At 42.5% G+C, this 22,147-nt stretch overlaps 1 protein-coding gene across 2 annotated transcripts in view; it reads left to right on the forward strand.

The window, feature by feature from the left end:
- Positions 1-14,646, forward strand: part of LOC112255311 (phosphatidylinositol 4-phosphate 3-kinase C2 domain-containing subunit beta-like) — an 88,882-nt gene extending 74,236 nt beyond the window's left edge. For both annotated transcript variants that reach the window (XM_042324638.1, XM_042324639.1), the window contains exons 22-32: positions 3,078-3,214; positions 3,364-3,533; positions 3,757-3,913; positions 4,069-4,178; positions 4,500-4,701; positions 5,063-5,187; positions 10,135-10,252; positions 12,949-13,036; positions 13,612-13,718; positions 13,864-13,992; positions 14,162-14,646. In XM_042324638.1, coding sequence (XP_042180572.1) covers positions 3,078-3,214; positions 3,364-3,533; positions 3,757-3,913; positions 4,069-4,178; positions 4,500-4,701; positions 5,063-5,187; positions 10,135-10,252; positions 12,949-13,036; positions 13,612-13,718; positions 13,864-13,992; positions 14,162-14,353 — 1,535 coding nt within the window. In that variant the 3' untranslated portion in view covers positions 14,354-14,646. The remainder of the gene's footprint in view (positions 1-3,077; positions 3,215-3,363; positions 3,534-3,756; positions 3,914-4,068; positions 4,179-4,499; positions 4,702-5,062; positions 5,188-10,134; positions 10,253-12,948; positions 13,037-13,611; positions 13,719-13,863; positions 13,993-14,161) is intronic.
- The last annotated feature ends 7,501 nt before the right edge of the window (positions 14,647-22,147 follow it).

Raw genomic sequence — 22,147 nt, forward strand, 5'->3', positions numbered from 1 at the left:
TTTATAGTGGAATGTCTAAGTAGTCTTATCTCCTACACTCCCCTGCAGAGTTCTGTCTCAGTGACACATTTCTCAGAGGGGTCTCTTTATAAGAGAGAGAGAACTGGAAAACAACTGTGGAACAATATTAAAACCTCAAAATGTATATATATTGTTAATCTGTAGTCTAGGTCTTATAACCCCTCCCCTTCTATTAATACAACATAAGCATAATCATTTATTCTAATACATCAACCATTTGGTACAGCCCCAATCATGACCCCTAGGTCCACTTCTAACACCATACCAGGCAGTGATGCAACCGGTCAGGTTGCTCTTAATGGTGCAGCTGTAGAACCTTTTGAGGATCTGAGGACCCATGCCAAATCTTTTCGGTCTCCTGAGGGGGAAAAGGTTTTGTCGTGCCCTCTTCACGACTGTCTTGGTATGTTTTGACTGATAGTTTGGTGGCGATATGGACACCAAGGAACTTGAAACTCTCGACCTGCTCCACTACAGCCCCGTCGATGTTAATGGGGGCCTGTTTGGCCCACTTTTGTCTTGCTCACATTGAGGGAGACGTTGTTGTCCTGGCACCACACTGCAAGGTCTCTGACCTCCCTATAGGCCGTCTCATCGTTGTCGGTGATCAGGCCTACCACTGTTGTGTCGTCAGCAAACTTAATGACGGTGCTGGAGTCGTGTTTGGCCACACAGTCGTGGGTGAACAGGGATTACAAGAGAGGACTAAGTACACACCCCTGAGGGGCCCCAGTGTTAAGGATCAGCGTGGCAGACGTATTGTTGCCTACTCTTACCACCTGGGGGCGGCCCGTCAGGAAGTCCAGGATCCAGTTGCAGAGGGAGTTGTTTAGTCCCAGAGTCCTTAGCTTAGTGATGAGCTTTGTGGTCAATATGGTGTTGAACGCTGAGTTGTAGTCAATGAACAGCATTCTCACATAGGTGTTCCTTTTGTCCAGGTGAGAAAGGGCAATGTGGAGTGCGATTTGAGATTATGTGGCTGGTTGACCAGAGTTGGTGCTCAGATTTATTTTCATATAATTTATTTACAATTTATTTTTCTTCTTGGCTTTAAAAGTATTTTCAGACTAAATATTATTTTCAGGTTTCTGTTTTTCTTCTTTTGCTGGTCATTAGTTTGCCAGAGCATTAGCTGTATAGTCCTTGGGATAAGAATCGTTGGTTGTAATTTTGTCCAAAATCAGATTGTAGGTTTGGAGTTTTGATTTGGAGTGAAGGTTATGTTGTGGAGGGTAGAATACTGTTTATGTCCTGGTGACATAGTGAAGGTTATGTTGTGGAGGGTAGAATACTGTTTATGTCCTTGTGGAAAAAATCCAAGTTTATCCAACTCTAAATCTATCTTTTTGTTTAAAAAAACATGCAGAAAAATTCAGGAGCTCATCTGCTCATGACCGATCTCTCTGTCTCTCTCTCAATTCAAAGGGCTTTATTGGCATGGGAAACATATGTTTACATTGCCAAAGCAAATGAAATAGACAATAAACAAAGGGAAACATTACACTCACAAAGGTTTTTTGACATTTCAAATGTTGTATTATTGGCTATGTACAGTGTTGTAATGTACAAGTAGTTGAAGTATGAAAGGGAAAATAAATAAACAGATAAATATAGGTTGTATTTACAATGTTTGTGCTCCTCTGGTTGCCCTTTGCTCTTGGCAACGGGCCACAAATCTAGCTGATGTGACTGCACACTGCGGTAGTTTATCAACGTTTGATTTGTTTTCAAATTCTTTGTGGGTATGTATGATCTGTGGGGAAATACACTATATATACAAAGGTATGTGGACACACCTTCAAATTAGTGGATTCGGCTATTTCAGGTACACCCGTTGCTGACAGGTGTATAAAATCGAGCACACAGCCATGCAATCTCAATAGACAAACATTGGCAGTAGAATGGCCTTACTGAAGAACTCAGTGGCTTTCAATGTGGCACCATCATAGGATGTCACCTTTCCAACAAGTCAGTCAAATTTCTACCTGGCTATAGCTGCTCCGGTCAACTGTAAGTGCTGTTATTGGGAAGTGGAAATGCCTAGGAGCAACAATGGCTCAGCCATGAAGTGGTAGGCCACACAAGCTCACAGAATGGGAGCCCCGAGTGTTGAAGCACATAGCGTTTAAAAATCGTCTGTCCTCGTTTGCAACACTCACTACCAAGTTCCAAACTGCCTCTGGAGCAACGTCAGCACAATAACTGTTCGTTGGGAGCTTCATAAAATGTGTTTTCATGGCCAAACAGCCGCACACAAGCCTAAGATCACCTTGCGCAATGCCAAGCGTTGGCTGGAGTGGTGTAAAGCTCACCCCCATTCGACTCTGTAGCAGTGGAAACACGTTCTCTGGAGTGATGATTGACCATTTGGCAGTCCGACGGACGAATCTGGGTTTGGCGGATGCCAGGAGAACGTTACCTGCACCAATTCATGGGGCCAACGGTAAAGTTTGGTGGAGGAGGAATAATGGTCTGGGGCTGTTTTTCATGGTTCAGGCTAGGACCCTTTGTTCCAGTTAAGGGAAATCCTAACGTTACAGCATACAATGACATTCTAGACGATTCTGTGCTTCCAACTTTGTGTCAAAAGTTTGGGGAAGGCCCTTTCTTGCTTCAGCATGACAATGCCCCTTTTGCACAAAGCGAGGTCCATGGAGAAGGGGTTTGTCGGTGTGGAAGAACTTGATTGGCCTGCACTGAGCTCTGACCTCAACCCCATCGATCACTTTTGGGATGAATTGGAACAACGACTGCGAGCCAGGATTACTCGGCCAACATCAGTCCCCGACATCACTAGTGGCTGAATGGAAGTAAGTCCCCGCAGCAATATTTCAACATCTAGTGGAAAGCCTTCCCAGAAGAGTGGAGGCTGTTATAGCAGCAAAGGGGAGAACCAACTCCATATCAATGCCCATGATTTTGGAATGAGAAGTTCGACGAGCAGGTGTCCACATACTTTTTAGTTATGCGGTGTGGTGTATGTGTCTCTCTCGCCTCTCTTTCTCCTCTCTCGCTCTCCTCCCTCTCTCTTTCTCATCTCTCTCCCTCACTCTCAGGTATGGTGGAGATGATTCCCCAGGCTGAGACTCTGAGGAAGATCCAGGGGGAACATGGAGTGACTGGTTCCTTTAAGGACCGCCCCCTGGCTGACTGGCTACAGAAACACAACCCCACAGAGGACGAGTATGAGAAGGTACAGTCAGACACATGTGCACGCATGCACAAACTATCACTCACTCAAGCACACACACCCACTCGCCCACTCTTTCAACCTCACACCAACACTCTCTCGTCGTACACACATTGACCTGTAACCTCTGACCCTGTGCTGTGTCCTGCTAGGCTGTGGAGAACTTTATCTACTCTTGCGCAGGCTGCTGCGTGGCCACCTACATCCTGGGTATCTGTGACCGTCACAACGACAATATCATGCTAAAGACCAGCGGTCACATGTTCCACATCGACTTTGGCAAGTTTTTAGGACACGCCCAGATGTTTGGCAACATCAAACGGTGAGCCCGGGAGGGCACTGTGAAATGTATACCCAACTTCAATTTCAAATCTCGATGTAGTCCCTATTGCGAGGACAGAGGAACGCAACTTTTACCACTGTCTTTGTTTTTGGTTTAGTCTTTTTCTGATTGGCAGGCAGACCGATGGTTCTGTTCCTGTTGGTAGAGACCAATGGCCCTGTGTTCTGATTGGTATTTATCTGTGTGTATTTGTGATTGGCAGGGACCGTGCTCCATTTGTGTTCACCTCTGACATGGCCTATGTCATCAACGGAGGAGACAAACCTTCCAGTCGTTTCCATGACTTTGTGGACCTGTGCTGTGAGGCCTACAACCTCATCCGCAAACACACACACCTCTTCCTCAACCTACTGGGACTGGTATGTATACATACACACGTGTGAGTGTGTGTGTGTGCGTGTGTGTGTGTGCGTGCGTGTGTGCGTGCGTGTGTGTGTGTGTGTGTGTGTGTGTGTGTGTGTGTGTGTGTGTACGAATGCACACACACTGATGTCTTCCTTTGTGTCCTGTATAGATGTTGTCGTGTGGCATTCCTGAGCTGTCAAACCTGGATGATCTGAAGTATGTCTACGACGCCTTGAGACCTCACGAGTCTGAGGCTGACGCTACAATGTACTTCACCAGGTACACGGACACAGTATATTCTATATATTTTTTATTTAACTTGGCAAGTCAGTTAAGTACAAATTCTTATTTATAATGACGGCCTAGGAACAGTGGGTTAACTGCCTTGTTCAGCTGCAAAATGACAGATTTTTACCTTGTCAGCTCTGGGATTCGATCTAGCAACCTTTCGGTTACTGGCCCAACGCTCTAACCACTAGGCTACCCGCTGCCCCTATATAGACTTACAGTATAAACCATACAGGCATAGACTGTGTGGTCTCTTGTCTGACTCCTCTCGCTTTCTCTCTCTTTGTCCCTCCTCTCTCTGTCCCTCTCTAGGTTGATAGAGTCCAGTCTGGGCAGTGTTGCCACTAAGTTGAACTTCTTCATCCATAACTTGGCCCAGATGAAGTTTGCCTCATCCGAGGAGCATCCTGTCCTCTCCTTTGCCCCTCGGGTTTACACCCTCAAGACTGATGGACTCATCCGCAACCTCTTTGTCTGCCGACACATACGAACGTACAGCTCCAGCAAAGGATACGTACGTCTACATGTACACCTATGTGTAAATCTACAGTTGCATGTTCATATAGGCCCAGCAAGGGATATGTCCACTATACTACATACGCACATACAGCCCCAGCAAATGATTCAAGAATATGTAAGGCCACAGTCACACAATATACTACGTATACACACACAGCCCCAGAAAATGAATGCTATGTAAGTCTACAGTTAGCTACACACACATGCACCTACACTTTAGTATAAGCCCAGCAACAAATACAAAAGACAAACTGTCTCTCCCTAACCCTAACCCACAGCCTTCGTAAAGGATGTATCACGTAAGGCTGGAGTCATGTAAGAACAACTGTATAGTGTGTGTGTGTCTCTCCCCACAGGCATTTGTGGTGAAGGTGGAGCGAGAGGGCCAGCAGGGGTCAGTGTTGGTCCAGAGGAGCTTTGAGGAGTTCTATGAACTACACAGTAAACTACGCCTCGTCTTCCCCTCATCCAAACTACCCAGGTAACACACACACACACTCATCATTTACAGAACATCACCCTTCTCTTGAAACAACAACAGTAACTACAACTAGTAATAGAGGAATAGTAATATTAGTGATATTCATTGGAGACTAAATAACTGTAGGAAAATGTGTCTGGACCTTGTAAACTGCAGTGAATAAACCCATAACTGATCCAAATGGTTTTTCCAATCAGGCAGGCTAGATGGAGTTATTTCTAAATTAACATACATTCTATGGTAGAAAATGGCAAGATTATGTTTTAATACTGTTTATGCATTGAATAAGATTTCTCAGTACTGTCTCATCTGTGTCTGTGGGACTGAGTTGGGCCTCTGGGGCTTGGCGCTAGCAATTGATTTATGATGGCTTGGTGATAGAGCCTGCAGTCCATTGAATGATTAGCGTCTGTGTAATGCTGGCCTGTGTGCCAGGGCCAGGTGAACCGTCCCTCCAGTTTCTCTCTCACATGCAGATGAATACTGGACTTGTTGTATTAGTATCTGTGTGTTAAGGAGTGTGAAACTGAGAAAATAATCCAGTATAAACAAGCAGTAAATGACCTAGAGACAGAAACCTGGCGCAATGTAAATCTTGCTGTCTGTTGCTTGTTAGCATAATGTACCTTCGTATAATTCTACACATCTGTTGTTTGTCATGAACATTCAGGAGGATGTACTTTGCTATAAAGAGCTGTAACACTAATCTCCTCGTTGGGCTCTCAACGATTATGGATGGCGTTGACCAGCTCAATTATTGTCTTTCTTAATCAATAATAAAGGTGGATTGTTTGAAGAAATAACAAAGTCTCTCTCACTTGGTTAGAATTTCCACCACAATAAAAAAAACGGGCTTTTGAGCAGTTATTCAAATGACAGGCTATTCACTGCAGTTTACAGCCTAGACTAGAGTTTTGTTACTCACTTAAAAACAATAACAACATTCTTCATTACATTGTGTTGTAGTTTAGGTAGAATACATTTCTTGTCCCTAAAAAACTGAAACAATAGGGTGTGTTTTCTAGCTGTTAGCTGGGGACTGGGAAGGAGCGCTCAGCACAGCCTCAGGAGCACACATAGTGTAGGCAGCTACCTAGGATTTCTTTATCTGATAAACCTTTTTTACTTTCACTGTGTAAATTGACTGGATATATTCACATTGAGCTAATGAATTATTGGCTAATATGCTTCTAAGTTAGTCTACACCCTGTCTGTCTTCACTGTTCTGTTGCGCAATGATGCACCTGGCCTTTTCACTGCCAAAGCTATTCCTTTGAATTATTGTAGAGTCCCAGGAAAGCCAGACTACAAAGCTTTGTTGGACACATTTCAATGTATTTTCTTTAGCCTACTAATAGTCTATTGGAGGGGAGATGCACGCTTGTTCTTGCTGGCTGAATATAAAATAGGCTACAGCATTCACGGGCAGGAAGTTGGAGAGGAGAAACCAATATTTTACTACAGTAGGCCTGTCTTAAACGTGTTAAGGATGTTGAGTCCCAATTGGGAACCAGCCCTCCCACCGTCAGCTGGAATGTGGCGCATGGAACGCAAAAAATATTCTTAAAAATATTTAACCTCCACACATTAACAAGTCCAATAGCTCAAATGAAAGATAAACAACTTGTTTATCTAGCCAGCAAGTCAGATTTCTAAAATGTTTTACGGCGAAAACATAGCACATATTTATGTCAAACCACCACCGAAGACACACCGAAGACCAAGCTAATTTCCATAGCCAAATTCAACAAAATATGCAATCACCAAACGCAGGATTAAAAGAAAAATAATTTCACTAACCTTTTGAAATCTTCATCAGATGACAGTAATATAACATGTTACACAGTACATTTATGTTTTTTTCAATAATATGCTATATATATCCATAAATCTCTGTTTACAATGACGCCATGTTCAAAAAAATGCTACTCGAATGTCCGGAGAAATGCGATAGCTCCGGCATATGCCGTCAGCTAACATGGAATACACAACATAAACTTAGACTAAATATGCATGTTCTACATATATATAGAAAGATACACTTCTTCTAAATGCAATCGCTGTGTTACATTTATTTTTAACGTTACAGATTTCGTTCACTAGGCTATAATATGAGTCGGCGCTCAGGAATTAGCATTTTGGCTCCTCTACTTCGGAGTCCACAGAAACCCATAATAAACACATAAATATTCCCTTACCTTTGCTGTTCTTCCATCAGAAGACCTGGAAGGGTTTATACTTACCAAAAACAGCTTTAGTTTGGAAGTCTGTGTCTTTCGGTGATCAAACACGACATATTTCGGTTGAAATGCAGCCAAAAAGTCAAGTGGGTGCGCACCAAAACGTCAAAATTACATATTATATGTCGACTAAACTTGTCAAACTATGTTCAGAACACAGCGTTAGCATGTTATCTAGTTTCACAGCAATTCTCAGGACGATCAGAAACACACGAGTCGTTTAATCAATCTTGGAACAAAGACATCACCCGAGCAGAACGCGCATGAGAGTAACCTGTTTTCTCGCGTGACCGAAAGGTTTCGGCCCGCCAAAACTCTCGTGAGCGCGCGATTCTCACAATGAGAAGCCCCATTGAAAGCAGACATCGCGCTGAAGAGATAGAATCTGTTCCCAGGACTGTAGGTGCTTGGGAAGGGTGGGGGCGATGACGTCAAAGTTGGGCCAACTTTTATGATGACAAGAGAGAGTTTGGGAGAATGAGTGCCCTGAGAGTTCTGCTTTAAATAGAGACATAATTTAAACGGTTTTAGAAGCTTTAGAGTGTTTTCTATTCAATAATAATTTTTATATGCATATATTAGCAATTTTTGACAGATTTTTTTTCTGTTTACTATGGGCACGCAATTCCTCCAAAGGGGGCAGTAATCAGCCCTATCTTTAACATTAACACCAGGCTACATCCTGACAAAATACACCATATGAGTCACCTGCTAATGTACATTTCTAGACCTTCTAAACTGTCAAGAATAGACCCAAATAGCTGCATACTCAGGCCTAGGCTGTTGGCCTATGCAGTTATTTCGGCATGAGCAGTTATTCAAATTAGCCTACATCACATCAGTTTACAGCCTATGGACAATAATTGTGTATTCACTTGATAACAATAATACGTTCCTCATTGCACTGTGTTGTTGTAGCCCAGGTATAATAATTGTCTTGTCTAAAAACGTAGGCCACAGAGCACAGCCTGGAGGAACCCACTACAGATCTGCCATTTCCTAATCTGTCAAATGATTTGTCTTGCACTTTGACAGGTAAATATTTAGCCTACAGCCCTAATATTTAGCTAATTATTAGCCTAATATCGAGCTAATATTTAGCTTCTTACTTTGGCTACACATCACTAGACGCTATTACAGCTGTTTCCTTGTGCAACAGGCTAAGCAAGCCTCTCCACAATAGGCCATTACTCTTCTCGTAAAATCTCAGGAAAAGCTACAAAAGATAGTAGGACATTTATTTTCATTTTTATACTAGGCCTAATAGTTTATTCAGGGAAAGAAGCAGGCTTGGTCTTGCTAATTTCTGAATGTAGAACAAGCCTACAGCATAGAAAATGCATGTCGGGGAAAGTTGAGGAGAGAGTGCTTATGTGATCACTTTTGGCCGGTTATGATTACATTGTTGCACTGATACATTGCAAATAATTGCACAGGAGATGAGCACAGTGAAAAGGAAGAACCAAAAGAATTGACAACTATTAGAAAAATGGAAATCACTTCAAACCACTTGAGCAACAAGGTAATGACATGCTGTAAAAGATGCACAGGCTAAACAGTTTGTTGAATTGCTACATTTCAATACAAGTTAGTATATTATTTTTCATTAGACCTCCATGTACATTGAAGTATTGTTTGCAGTTTTCACTATGACAATGAACACACCCTGAAAGCACTGAATTATCTGAACCTGTATCTGTGTTAGAGACCCCATGTATGGTCTTGTTACCACCTTATTATAAGCAGTGGAATGTGTTGATCAGTTGATTGACAGGTGTAGGACTGTGTAATGATCAACTATAACATTTCCTCTTGTGTGGATGCTCACCAGTGTTTTATAGTTATGTAGCCTATAGTTTATCATTACAGTTATGATTATAGTTATTGGCTTGGTGTATGGCCCGGGCCTTAACTCTGACAAGAAACATTATTATCACAACAGAACTAGCCTACCAGTAGGACTAGCGAACGATAGCGAACTTAAATTAAATCAAATTACACTTTACTTTTATATATATTTTTTTATACTCTCTGGGCTCGGCAGGCGAAGGTCGAGTCATGAGTCTTCCTGAAACATGACCCGCCAAACCGCGCTTGCTTAACCCGGAAACAGGAAACACTGTTCACCTGACAAACAAGGTCAGCCTACAGGAGCCTGGCCCGCCACAAGGCGTCGCTAGAGCACGATGAGCCAAGTAAAGCTCCTCCAACCAAGCCCTCCCCTAACCTGGGCGATGCCGGGCCAGTTGCACTCCGCCCTATGGGACTCCTGATCACGGCCGGTTGTGATCTGTAGTGCCTTAGACCGCTGCGCCACCCGGGAGCCCCTCTTGTATTTTTTTTACATTTACTGATAGCCACGGCACACTCCAACACTCAGAAATCATTTACAAATGAAGCATGTGTGTTTAGTAAATCCGCTTCATCAGAGGAAGTAGGGATGACCAGGGATGTTTTCTTGATAAGTGTGTAACTTTGACCATTTTCCTGTCCTGGTAAGCATTCAAAAAACTAACAAGTACTTTTGGGTGTTAGGGAAAATTTATGGAGTAAAAAGTACATTATTATTTTCTTTAGCAATGCAGTGAAGTAAAAGTTTGAAAAATATTAATATTTGAGTAAAGTACAGATACCCCAAAAAATGACTTAAGTAGTACTTTAAAGTATTTTCCTTACTTTACACCACTGCCTTTGATGCCCCTCTCAGTTTCCCCAGCCGGTTTTTGATTGGGCGGTCTCGAGGAGAGGCGATGGCTGATAGGAGGAAAGACGAGCTCAACGGATACGTCTGGCATCTGGTGCACGCTGCGCCCGAGGTCGCCCAGGTAACCAGTCACCTCCGACCTTTGGTTCAGGCACTCAGTGACCCCTGTTGTATGTCTGCCATTCTATTTAAAGGTCTATTTAAAGCACTGTGTTATCACTATATTCACTAGACCAGTGGTTCTCAAACCTCTTGGTTCAGGTGTTGACTCTGTTCAATCAGGTGTGCTAACTCTGGAATAGATCAAATACATGGAATGACTGGGTGTCCCAGAGTACAGGTTTGAAAACCACTAGACTGACCATGAATGTCATCCTAATTCTATATTAACAGTTCATTTTTAATGCAAATGACTATAGTTGAAATCTGAAGTTTACATACACTCTGGTTGGAGTCATTAAACTTGTTTTTCAACCACTCTACAAACTTCTTGTTACAAACTATAGTTTTGGCAAGTCAGTTAGGACATCTACTTTGTGCATGCAAGTAATTTTTCCAACAATTGTTTACAGACAGATTATTTCACTTATAACTCACTGTATCACAATTCCAGTGGGTCAGAAGTTTACTAAGTTGACTGTGCCTTTTAAACAGCTTGTAAAATTCCAGAAAACGATGTCATGGCTTTAGAAGCTTCTGATAATTGACATCATGCTAATTGACATCATTTGAGTCAATTGGAGGTGTACCTGTGGATGTATTTCAAGGTCTACCTTCAAACTCAGTGCCTCTTTGCTTGACATCATGGGAAAATCAAAGGAAACCATCCAAGACCTCGGGAAATAAAATGGTAGACGTCCACAAGTCTGGATCATCCTTGGGAGCAATTTCCAAACGCCTGAAGGTACCACGTTCATCTGTACGAACAATATTGCGCAAGTATAAACACAATGGGACCACGCAGCCGTCATACCGCTCAGGAAGGAGACGCGTTCTGTCTCCTAGAGATGAACGTACCTTGGTGTGAAAAGTCAATCCCAGAACAACAGCAAAGGACCTTGTGAAGATGCTGGAGGAAACGGGTACAAAAGTATCTATATCCACAATAAAACGAGTCTTATATCAACATAACCTGAAAGGCCACTCTGCAAGGAAGAAGCCACTGCTCCAAAACCTCCATTAAAAAGCCAGACTACGGTTTGCAACTGCAAATGGGGACAAAGATCATACATTTTGGAGAAATGTCCTTTGGTCTGATGAAACAAAAATAGAACTGTTTGACCATAATGACCATCATTATATTTGGAGGACACGGAGGTTTGCAAGCCGAAGAACACCATCCCAACCTTAAAGCACGGGGGTGGTTGCATCCTGTTGTAGGGGTGCTTGCTGCAGGAGGGACTGTTGCACTTCACAAAATAGATGGCTTCATGAGGCAGAAAAAATATGTGGATATATTGAAGCAACATCTCGAGACATCAGTCAGGAAGTTGAAGCTTGGTCGCAAATGGGTCTTCCAAATGGACAATGACCCCAAGCAGGCTTCCAAAGTTGTGGCAAAATGGCTTAAGGACAACAAAGTCAAGGTATTGGAGTGGCCATTACAAAGCCCTGACCTCAATCCTCAGGCCAGGAATATAGTATATGCATATGATTAGTAGTGGATGTGAAAACACTCAGACGTTTCCAAAACTGTTTAAATCACGGCTGTGACTATAACAGAACGTCTGTTTCAGAAAAGCGCAGGAAAATCTGATCACTGGAGATGGAAAAAAATCCAACTCCCATGAATTGTTAAAGGTGAACCGTAATATACAGGCCAAGCTTGCAGTACCTACAGCTATAGAAAATGTGTTGGCAGAACTGAAAAAGCGTGTGCGAGCAAGGAGGCCTACAAACCTGACTCAATTACCCCAGCTCTGTCATGAAGAATGGGCCAAAATTCACCCAACTTGTTGTGGAAGGCCACCCGTATTTTAATAACGTTTGACCCAAGTTAAACAATTTAAAGGCAATGCTACCAAATACTAACTGAGTGTACGTAAACTTCTGACCCACTGGGAATGTGATGAAAGAAATAAAAGCTGAAATAAATCATTCTCTCTGCTATTATTCTGACATTTCACATTCTTAAAATAAAGTGGTGATCCTAACTGGCCTAAAACAGGGAACTTTTCCTAGGATTAAATGTCAGGAATTTTGAAACTGATTTGTAAACTTTGGCTAAGGTGTATGTAAACTTTTAAACTGAATTGTTACTGTATTATTTATTTAACTGCCAGTTTTTTATGTGCACGGACACAGGCTCATTAAAGTGGAGGCAGAATGGTGTATGTGGAGTCAAGTCTGTACGTGGTTGTGGTTTCACTATGACTGGAGAGTTTCTTACAATTCAGCCCTTCCTTTTAGAAGAAGCCGCATATCAGTGTTACAGCCTTAGACATACACACACAATCTGTCAGGGCGGGTACTGTAGTCACTTACCAGAACTTCCCTCTACTGTATCTCTAATAGAACAGTTTGACATCACACACACAGCTCAACTTCCATGTCAAACGTAAACACAAGCTAGAACTGCTAGCACTCCCATTTCTTTTTTCAGTTTGAAAATAGCACCCACAGTATTGTTGTGAGTTGATGTTCCACCTAGGAATGAATTAGGTCTCGTGGAGGTGTCATGTTGTTTTCTGTCATTAACTGAATGTACCTCCTCTCTTCCCCTTTCTTTCTGTCTCTTTTTCTCTGTCTCTCTCTTTCTGTCTCTGTGTCTATTTTTGTCTCTGTCTTTCTCTGTCTTTCTGTCTCTCTTTATCTCAGTGTGACCTCATCTACACTTTCTTCCATCCTCTGCAAAGAGACGAGAAACCTGGAACAGTGGTGAACACACTGCAGAGCAAACCTGCAGGTACACCCGCCTACCTACCCACCCACCCACCCACAGTGTGTGATGCATCAGGTGACTCGCTGAGAGGAGATGGTTATCTATTGGAAGCCTGATTTTAACAAGATGTAATGCACAGCAAATAGCTACAGGGTTAACTTTATCACTTTCTAAAACAAACAGCCACACCAAGCAGAGTCCAGTGTATCGAGCCCGTGACACACTCTGTGTCCTTGGCCACCGGAATAGTAGCCTATGTGATAACCAATCATAGACATTTTACATTTTAGTCATTTAGCAACTTTCATGAGTTAGGGGTTAGAGGTTAAATGGAACTCCAGCTTTCAATCTGGCTGACTGGCGTTCTAATGAAGATGTATCTACAGCACATAGGTATACAGTAGATCCAGCCCTCCTTGCTCCCTGGGCCATCACACACATAAACACAATACATGTACACACACCTCCTGCCACTATAAACACACACACACACATACACTCACTCATACTGTACAACCTTATTAAAATCCTACATTGAGACAATAATTCTGCTATAATCAGATGTTCCGTCTCTGTTTGTCTTTCTCCCCCACCTGCAGAGATCTGTTGGGCTCCGGTCTCAGGCAAAGTGGTAGGAGAGGTCAAGCTCTCCATCTCCTACAAGAGTGACAAGCTCTTCATCATGGTCATGCACATACGAGGCCTGGTGAGTGTGTGTGTGTGTGTGTGTGTGTGTGTGTGTACTTTCAGCATACTGATGCTAATTGAGAATGTAATGGTGTTGAAGACTTCTACTGTAGACTGTTATTTTAGATATATACTGACTATCGTTCCTCCTGTGTATTTCCTAGCAACCCTTGCAGGAAGGGACAGACCCTGACCCCTATGTCAAGCTGTACCTCCTCCCAGACCCCCAGAAAACCAGCAAGAGGAAGACCAAGGCCGCGCGCCGCACTTGCAACCCCACCTACAATGAGATGGTGAGACCTAGTTGATGTGTGACTGTGTATGTAAATTTGTGTATCTTGACTGTTGTATAAACTCTGTTGTACAACTCTGTGTGTCTTCTCTCTCTCTCTCTCTCTCTCTCTCTATCTCTCTCTCTGTAGCTGGTGTATAATTCTGTGTGTGTCTTCTCTCTCCCTGTAGTTGGTATATGACCGTATCCCTCGTGGAGACCTGCAGCAGAGGGTTATCCATCTACGGGTACTCGGGGATGGTGCATTCTGGGAAAACACCCTGCTGGGCGAGGCCTTCATCCCCCTGAAGACTCTGACACCCGGACAGTGCTGGGCAGACTGGCACCAACTGGGCACGCCCAGCACCGACTCCACACACTGAGTGAGAGAGAGGGCGAGAAATTACTAATCAGGTTGGCGTGTGTGTGCACGCGCATAGGTCTGCTCAGTTGTGAGAGTTGGTCTGGTTTATTCCCCCAATGGGGGTGTGTGTTGACTCCTATCATGTCCAGTGGGGGTGTGTGTTGACTCCTATCATTTCCAGTGGGGGTGTGTGTTGACTCCTATCATGTCCAGTGGGGGTGTGTGTTCCTATCATGTCCAGTGGGGGTGTGTGTTGACTCCTATCATGTCCAGTGGGGGTGTGTGTTGACTCCTATCGTGTCCAGTGGGGGTGTGTTGTTGACTCCAGTGGGGGTGTGTCGTATCATGCCCAGTGGGGGTGTGTTGACTCCTATCATGTCCAGTGGGGGGTGTGTGACTCCTATCATGCCCAGTGGGGGGGTGTTGACTCCTATCATGCCCAGTGGGGGTGTGTTGACTCCTATCATGTCCAGTGGGGGTGTGTGGACTCCTATCATGCCCAGTGGGGTGTGTGTGGACTCCTATCATGCCCAGTGGGGGTGTGTGTGGACCCTATCATGCCCAGTGGGGTTTGTGTGGACTCCTATCATGCCCAGTGGGGGTTTGTGTGGACTCCTATCATGCCCAGTGGGGGTTTGTGTGGACTCCTATCATGCCCAGTGGGGGTTTGTGTGGACTCCTATCATGCCCAGTGGGGGTTTGTGTGGGTGTCTGTAGACTCCCCGACGTTCAATTGTCACTGGACACTGTATCCATGGGACTGTACTATGTGGACCTATTGTTAGCCAGGCTGGCCTCTGACCACCATAAAAAAGGATAACTACGGACCATGTGACCAGGAGGGAAGATTACCAATCTGTATCTCTGGTGACTCTGACTACCAGAATACCTTTCTCTGGTAACAACATGGCCTCCCAAGACCAGATCATGAGGACCTATGGAAGGAAGCAGAAGGCATTGCTACTCATTGATAACAACCAATGGGTTTTGAGAAGGAGGTGAGGAAAGAGGATGCGAGGAGTATGCAATGGATATTCTCCCATGGACCACATCTTTATTTAGGGCCAACAGATAACCGTCCGTCTTATCGCCTGATGTAACAGACTTTGAAACAGTTTTAGTCCCCTTGGAAGTCATGTCTTTTAAAAGAAAACCCAAATTATTTATTTTTCAAATGGGACCCTTCTGTTAATGCAGCTCCATGTTGAGCTCTGTTTGGTTGTGTGGTATATGTATATTTTCATTTCTGTGTACCACGGATTTATGTAAATTGTGATATGTGAATTATGTTGGGTCAGTTTTTCTGATTTGAGAGAGGGAATGAATGCTTTTGTACCCTAACACATGCTAACATGCTTTTGTACCCTAACACATTATGGTGTGGGTCTACCCTAACACATTATGGTGTGGGTCTACCCTAACACATTATGGTGTGGGTCTACCCTAACACATTATGGTGTGGGTCTACCCTAACACATTATGGTGTGGGTCTACCCTAACACATTATGGTGTGGGTCTATGGTGTGGGTCCCTAACACATGATGGTGTGGGTCTACCCTAACACATTATGGTGTGGGTCTACCCTAACACATTATGGTGTGGGTCTACCCTAACACATTATGGTGTGGGTCTGTGGGTCCCTAACACATTATGGTGTGGGTCTACTAACCTAACACATTATGGTGTGGGTCTACCCTAACACATTATGGTGTGGGTCTACCCTAACACATTATGGTGTGGGTCTACCCTAACACATTATGGTGTGGTTCTACCCTAACACATTGGGTCTACCCTAACACATTATGGTGTGGGTCTACCCTAACACATTATGGTGTGGGTCTACCCTAACACATTATGGTGTGGGTCTACCCTAACACATTATGGTGTGGGTCTACCCTAAACACACTATGGTGTGGGTCTACCCTAACACACTATGGTGTGGGTCTACCCTAACAAATTATGGTGTGGGTCTACCCTAACACACTATGGTGTGGGTCTACCCTAACACACTATGGTGTGGGTCTACCCTAACACACTATGGTGTGGGTCTACCCTAACAAATTATGGTGTGGGTCTACCCTAACACACTATGGTGTGGGTCTACCCTAACAAATTATGGTGTGGGTCTACCCTAACACATTAAATACTATTTTTAGTCCACTCAGTCAGTGACTGTAGCTACTCTACTGTTGAACTTGTAGGACTGTGCGCTGTGTGTTTGTGTCTTCCATTGTTTAGGAGCTGTTGTTATCCAAGCTGTACCTACGCTTAATTTGCCTATTTGATCATCGCTATTTGCATTTCAAATGTCTATTTTTTGCTTTTATCAATGCCTTCACAAATATATTTTGAATTAGTGCTTCTACACAACACATATGTGGATGTTGGGAAAATCTAACTGTTTGCTGGGGCCAGAGATGTACTGTATATCACAAAGAAAATGCTCTTTCAAACACAAACTGAAGCACCATTTAACTGCACCATTTAACTGAATCCAGTGGACATATTGCACTTGGATTTATTTCTCATGCATTTTTCACTTACATTGGACTTTCATGTTGTTTCAAACTACAAAGGATCCTGCCTATGTATTATCCAGTACTGTAGCTATAATAGAAAACACAACAGCACACTGACAGGATAAGTGCAAAACAAGGATTGTGTGTGTGATTTTATACATACCAGGAAAACAAACCTCAACTACATGTACCAACTACATGTACCTACTACATGTACCTACAGCAGCATTGCTCTACTCATTTGTATCTTGTCTTTGGGAAGTTCTGGGGTGTTGCACTGCAGTCTTTATTTGGAAGTGATTTCTCATTTTCTTCTGTAAGAGGCTTACACACTGGCCCTGTTTCACTCTGGCAGACAGACACTGTGACCTCTATGAATGTAAAAAGTCCATTTTCATTGGAGTAAAATGCTTGTGGTCAGTGTACTATATCCACACAGAATCAATGTCTTAATTCACAGGTGGTGAGAGGGAAAGGTCAAGATTAACTCATGAATTAGGCCTAGGAGTTTTGACCTGACCAAGAAATGACCTGACCATGAACAATTGCCAATACCTAGGACCAGATTTATTCCTGGTCAAAGTCACTTGGTCTGGGAAAAAAACAACTTCTGGTCATATATGGCTGTGAAGGAAGTTTCTCAAATGGAGCAGTTATTGGTAAGATATCATAACATCTTGGTGTCTGATGTTTTCAGTTCACAATACAATTACAGACAGGCTAATACAGGTTAAGGCTGGCTTTCACAGGTGCTGAAATGTAACACGTAAAATTGAATGTTTAGATACTATTTGGTTTGGTTTCCTTTGACATCACATACTGTTCAGCATACTCTGCCTAGGAGTTACTGACCAGTTCACCAGCCCTGTACAGTTATTTATTCATTTATGTCTGATTTAGCGCATGAAGAATTTATATCTCTGAAGATGTTTATTTGCCAGTTCATTCATGATTCATAAAGAGCACAGTTTTAGAAACAGGGATAGGTAGTCTGAACAGGTGTGTGTTGAATGGCTAGAGGTTAGCCTCCCTGGGGCTAAAGAGCAGTAATCAAACCGCACTGGTATGCCTAACCCGGAACAACCAGTTTAACCACTGAACTCATTCAAAAACAACACTTTATTTGACTGCCTATTGAATGGTGGATATCTGCTTCTTTCTGTTTGATTTCTAGAACATGAACAACATTTCCTCTGAGTTTCACAGCAGTCTGGATGGCTGCACTGTAGCTTTAGGCTCTGCAGTGTGAAGTTACAAGGAAAACTATATGATTGAAAGATTACTTTCTCCATGTTGAGAGTGTAGGTGTTTGTTGTGTGCTATAAAGCTGATGACAGACATTGAAGTGAAAGTGTCTGATTTATTTTGTGTGTGTCAGTTGTACCACTTTGGGGGAAAGGAGGCTTCCTCCTTGTCTCCTTTCCTTTCTGGTCTTGATACTGTAGCTAAGAGGAGAGTTGTATATCTCTGGATCTCTATACAGTATATTACTCTGGGTAAAAGGGATATGATCAAAATAATGCTCTTGCCTCTCATGTTTAAATACAGACCAGTGATTATGAATGGAAGGAGACTGGGACAGGGGTTCATTTGAAGGCATTGGGACTCCCAAACCTAGCCCCAAGCCCTTAGCACCTAGCTGCTATGTACTAAGTGTAGATCTGAAAGGATATGAAGCAATATGGTGATCATTTCACCTAGTTTACCAGGAGGTACCAGTCTAAATATTTTAGATCTATGTGAAGTGCCTATCTGGTAGAGGCTAGGGGTAGGGGTCTATTTGGGACTGAGTACGGGTTTTACCTGGATCCTTCCAGGTCAAGGGACTGAACTCTGACCTCTGTCATCCTGGGAAAATGGGACAGAATGTACATTTTTAAAATGAACTGGATCTTGTGTACTGTAAATACTGAGAATATCATTAATGTGTCCTATTTCTTTAATTCAGTATATAGTTCTAGTTGTTGTTTTCTTAATTTTTGACCATGTTATGTAATATAATTTGCACTAAATAACAAAATAAACTTGAATTGAAAAGACGTTTGTGTATTTTTGTGAGCGTAGCCGATGCGCGTTTCATTTGATGAAAGCACCAGTAAGACTAAACAGCCACTGACTCAGAAGCTTTTGTCAGTAACATTCCAAATCATTGTACCATCTTGTTTGTATTGAAATATGTCTAATTACAATGGAAACCTAACTATTTGGTTTATCTGTTCATCTCAGTGTAGCTCAATGGCCGAACCCTGATAATTATGTTTACTTTGAAGCAGGGAGGATTTGTCTCAGTCAGTCTGCATACCTCTGTGTCCCATCACACTCATCCACCCAGGCCTCTATGCTGTCCCCATACTGAGGTAACAATTACATTAGATCAGGCTAAGTGTGAATCACCCTGGGTTAACCTCTATGTGGGGAAACAAGGCTCATCATTGCAGGAGTGCTGCTCAGACAAGATCTGCTGGCTAAAGCGGAAAGACCACAGATGACCACATAGAAACATAAATACAGGATGATGAGAATCTACAGTAGAATTTGAGCTACAGCAGGAAAACATGAACTATGTGGATTATAATTAATGGACATTTTTGTCTGGGTTGATATATTTTCGTAATGGAAAATCAAACTTCAGAAGCCTTTTTATTATAAACCTCAAATACACTACAAGTTTAAAATGTTGTGCATTGCAGGAAAGTTCTCCTGCAGCAGGGTGGTCAAATTAAGATCCTACATCTGTATGGAATTTGAGCACTAGGAGTCAATGCCCCATACCAGTTTTATAATACATATGGGAAAGATTCAAATTACAGTCTGGTATCTAGGCACGCTTATAACAAACTAGGGCCCCCCAACTGAACCAACCAACCAACTGTCGTGTCTTTGGCCTCATTAAAAGTAAAGACTGTTATTTTATGAAATCAATTCTCTGTAATTACTATTACGTGATTAAACTAATCATGTAAATGTAATTAACTAGGAAGTCGGCACCACAGAAAATCTTCAGATTACAAAGTTATAATTTTCAGAATATAACTCTTCAGATATTTTAATATCTGATCAATTTAGGCCTCTATTATTGAATTATTATTTACCTCACGTCAGTCTCCTTCCAAACGTCGTAAATTGTTGGTTATCTGTAAACATTTATTTACTGACTAACTAAATAATCACAGAAATGCATAAACAAAAAGAAAGATATGTTACTAACAAATGATAGGTAAGATTCCCTAGTGGGCTATGATGACTTGGTGGACAAAGGAATGGGGGTTGGACTGAGAGAGCGGGAAAGACTAAAGGAATCACTACATACAGTTGATAATTATATTAGTTGAAATGCTAATCCTATGCACATGAATGCTCACTCATTTGGGAATAATTGCAATCAATATATTTTTACGCCCATGTGTCTTAATCTTTCCTATTGGAATCCGGTCCGTCTGCTGAAGAGTCAGTTCATCTGAGTCTCTCTCTTTCTGTTTCCCCGAAGAGCAAAGTTTTCCGTGGTTAGAATGGATACTTCAGAGTACCATTCAGAAATGTTCTCATAGAATAGATGTTTCAGCAGTTGTCGGTATTCTCGTCTCAGGTTTCCATCATTTCTAGCTGCAGACTAGTAATTAGTATCTAAGATTTGCTCTTATTCTGTAGGGATCGATAGCCAATGCTCCACGTGGTATGGTTAGGAATTCAATAACTATTTGCAATCACAGCTCACGCTGTGGGTTTGCTTAGTCTAAACTAAAACCTGTGCTACCTTAGTTTACGCCGAGGTATGCGTGGTCTGAAGAGGATTTCCTCAGGAGGGGCTTTTATTCGTAACAGTAGAAAAGGTGGGTCTATGACGCCTGATCATGTCTGTGCTCACGGGGGTGGGCCAATGACTTAGTTATATTTTAAAGGGAATACATTTCTCTCACATTAAAGGTTTAACATCACATTACACCATTTCACAAATAGTTTGATCTTTACTCATCCCTTTTATACAAGAATTAGAAACAAACCCCATAATTGAGAAATGTACCCATTCAGAGATATAGTTATGTGTGTTTCCTGTCCTCTTTGAGGTCACCAAATGAAACACACTCGTTATACCCGTCTCTTAATGTCCACGGACCATTCCCACCTTACAAGTGAACATTTTGTTTAATTTTCCCATTTTGGGGATTTAGGAGTTTGGCCATGTGAAATCCTATGTTCACTCTGTGGTCTCTCTGCATGAAAAGGGGGAGAGAGTCTCCTCCAGGAATTTACGACCTGAGATAACAGAACCTGGGTGTAGGAGAGAGTGAGGGGGGAAGCCATTATTTATACCCAGAAAGGACCACATCACGACACAACCTAGCATGAGACACTCTCATAAGTATTAAAAGCTCAATCCAGGCACGAGGCACACACAAAAGCATCGACAATCAAGTTGGTCCAATCTTCTATTCTTAAGACATTCCCATGAGTTGTGCATTTGAACCAGTGGGGGCTACTGAGGGGAAGATGGCTCATAATGGCATCAAACACATGGAAACCATGTGTGTGATGTATTCCATACCATTCCACTGATTTCACTCCAGCCATTACCGCAAGCCTGTCCTCCCCAATTAAGGTGCCACCAACCTCCTTTGATTTGAACCATGCATTATACAATATACAATGCCTTGCAAAAGTATTCATCCCCCTTGGCTTTTTTTCCTATTTTATTGCATTACAACCTGTAATTTAAATTGATTTTAGTTGGATTTCATGTAATGGACATACACAAAATAGTGAAATGGAAAAAAATACTTGTTTCAAAATTATTATAATTGTTTTAACGGAAAAGTGGAGCATGCATGTGTTTTTACTCCCTTTGCTATGAAGCTCCTAATAAGATCTGCAAACAATTACCTTCAGAAGTCACATAATTAGTTAAATAAAGTCCACCTGTGTGCAATCTAATTGTCACATGATCTGTCACATGATTTCAGTATATATATATACCTGTTCTGAAAGGCCCCAGTCTGCAACACCACTAAGTAAGTGGCACCAAAAAAATATCCAAAACTTTGAACATTCCACGGAAAACCATTAAATCCATTATTAAAAATGGAAAGAATATGGCACCGCAACAAACCTGCCAAGAGAGGGCCGCCCACCAAAACTCACGGACCAGGCAAGGAGGGCATTAATCAGAGAGGCAACAAAGAGACCAAAAATAACCCTGAAGGAGCTGCAAAGCCGCCACAGGGGAGATTGGAGTATCTGCCCATAGGACCACTTTAAGCCGTACACTCCACAGAGCTGGGCTTTACGGAAGCGTGACC

This window comes from Oncorhynchus tshawytscha, linkage group LG07, assembly GCF_018296145.1.
Source record: "Oncorhynchus tshawytscha isolate Ot180627B linkage group LG07, Otsh_v2.0, whole genome shotgun sequence".
NCBI classification, from domain to species: Eukaryota; Metazoa; Chordata; class Actinopteri; order Salmoniformes; family Salmonidae; genus Oncorhynchus; species Oncorhynchus tshawytscha.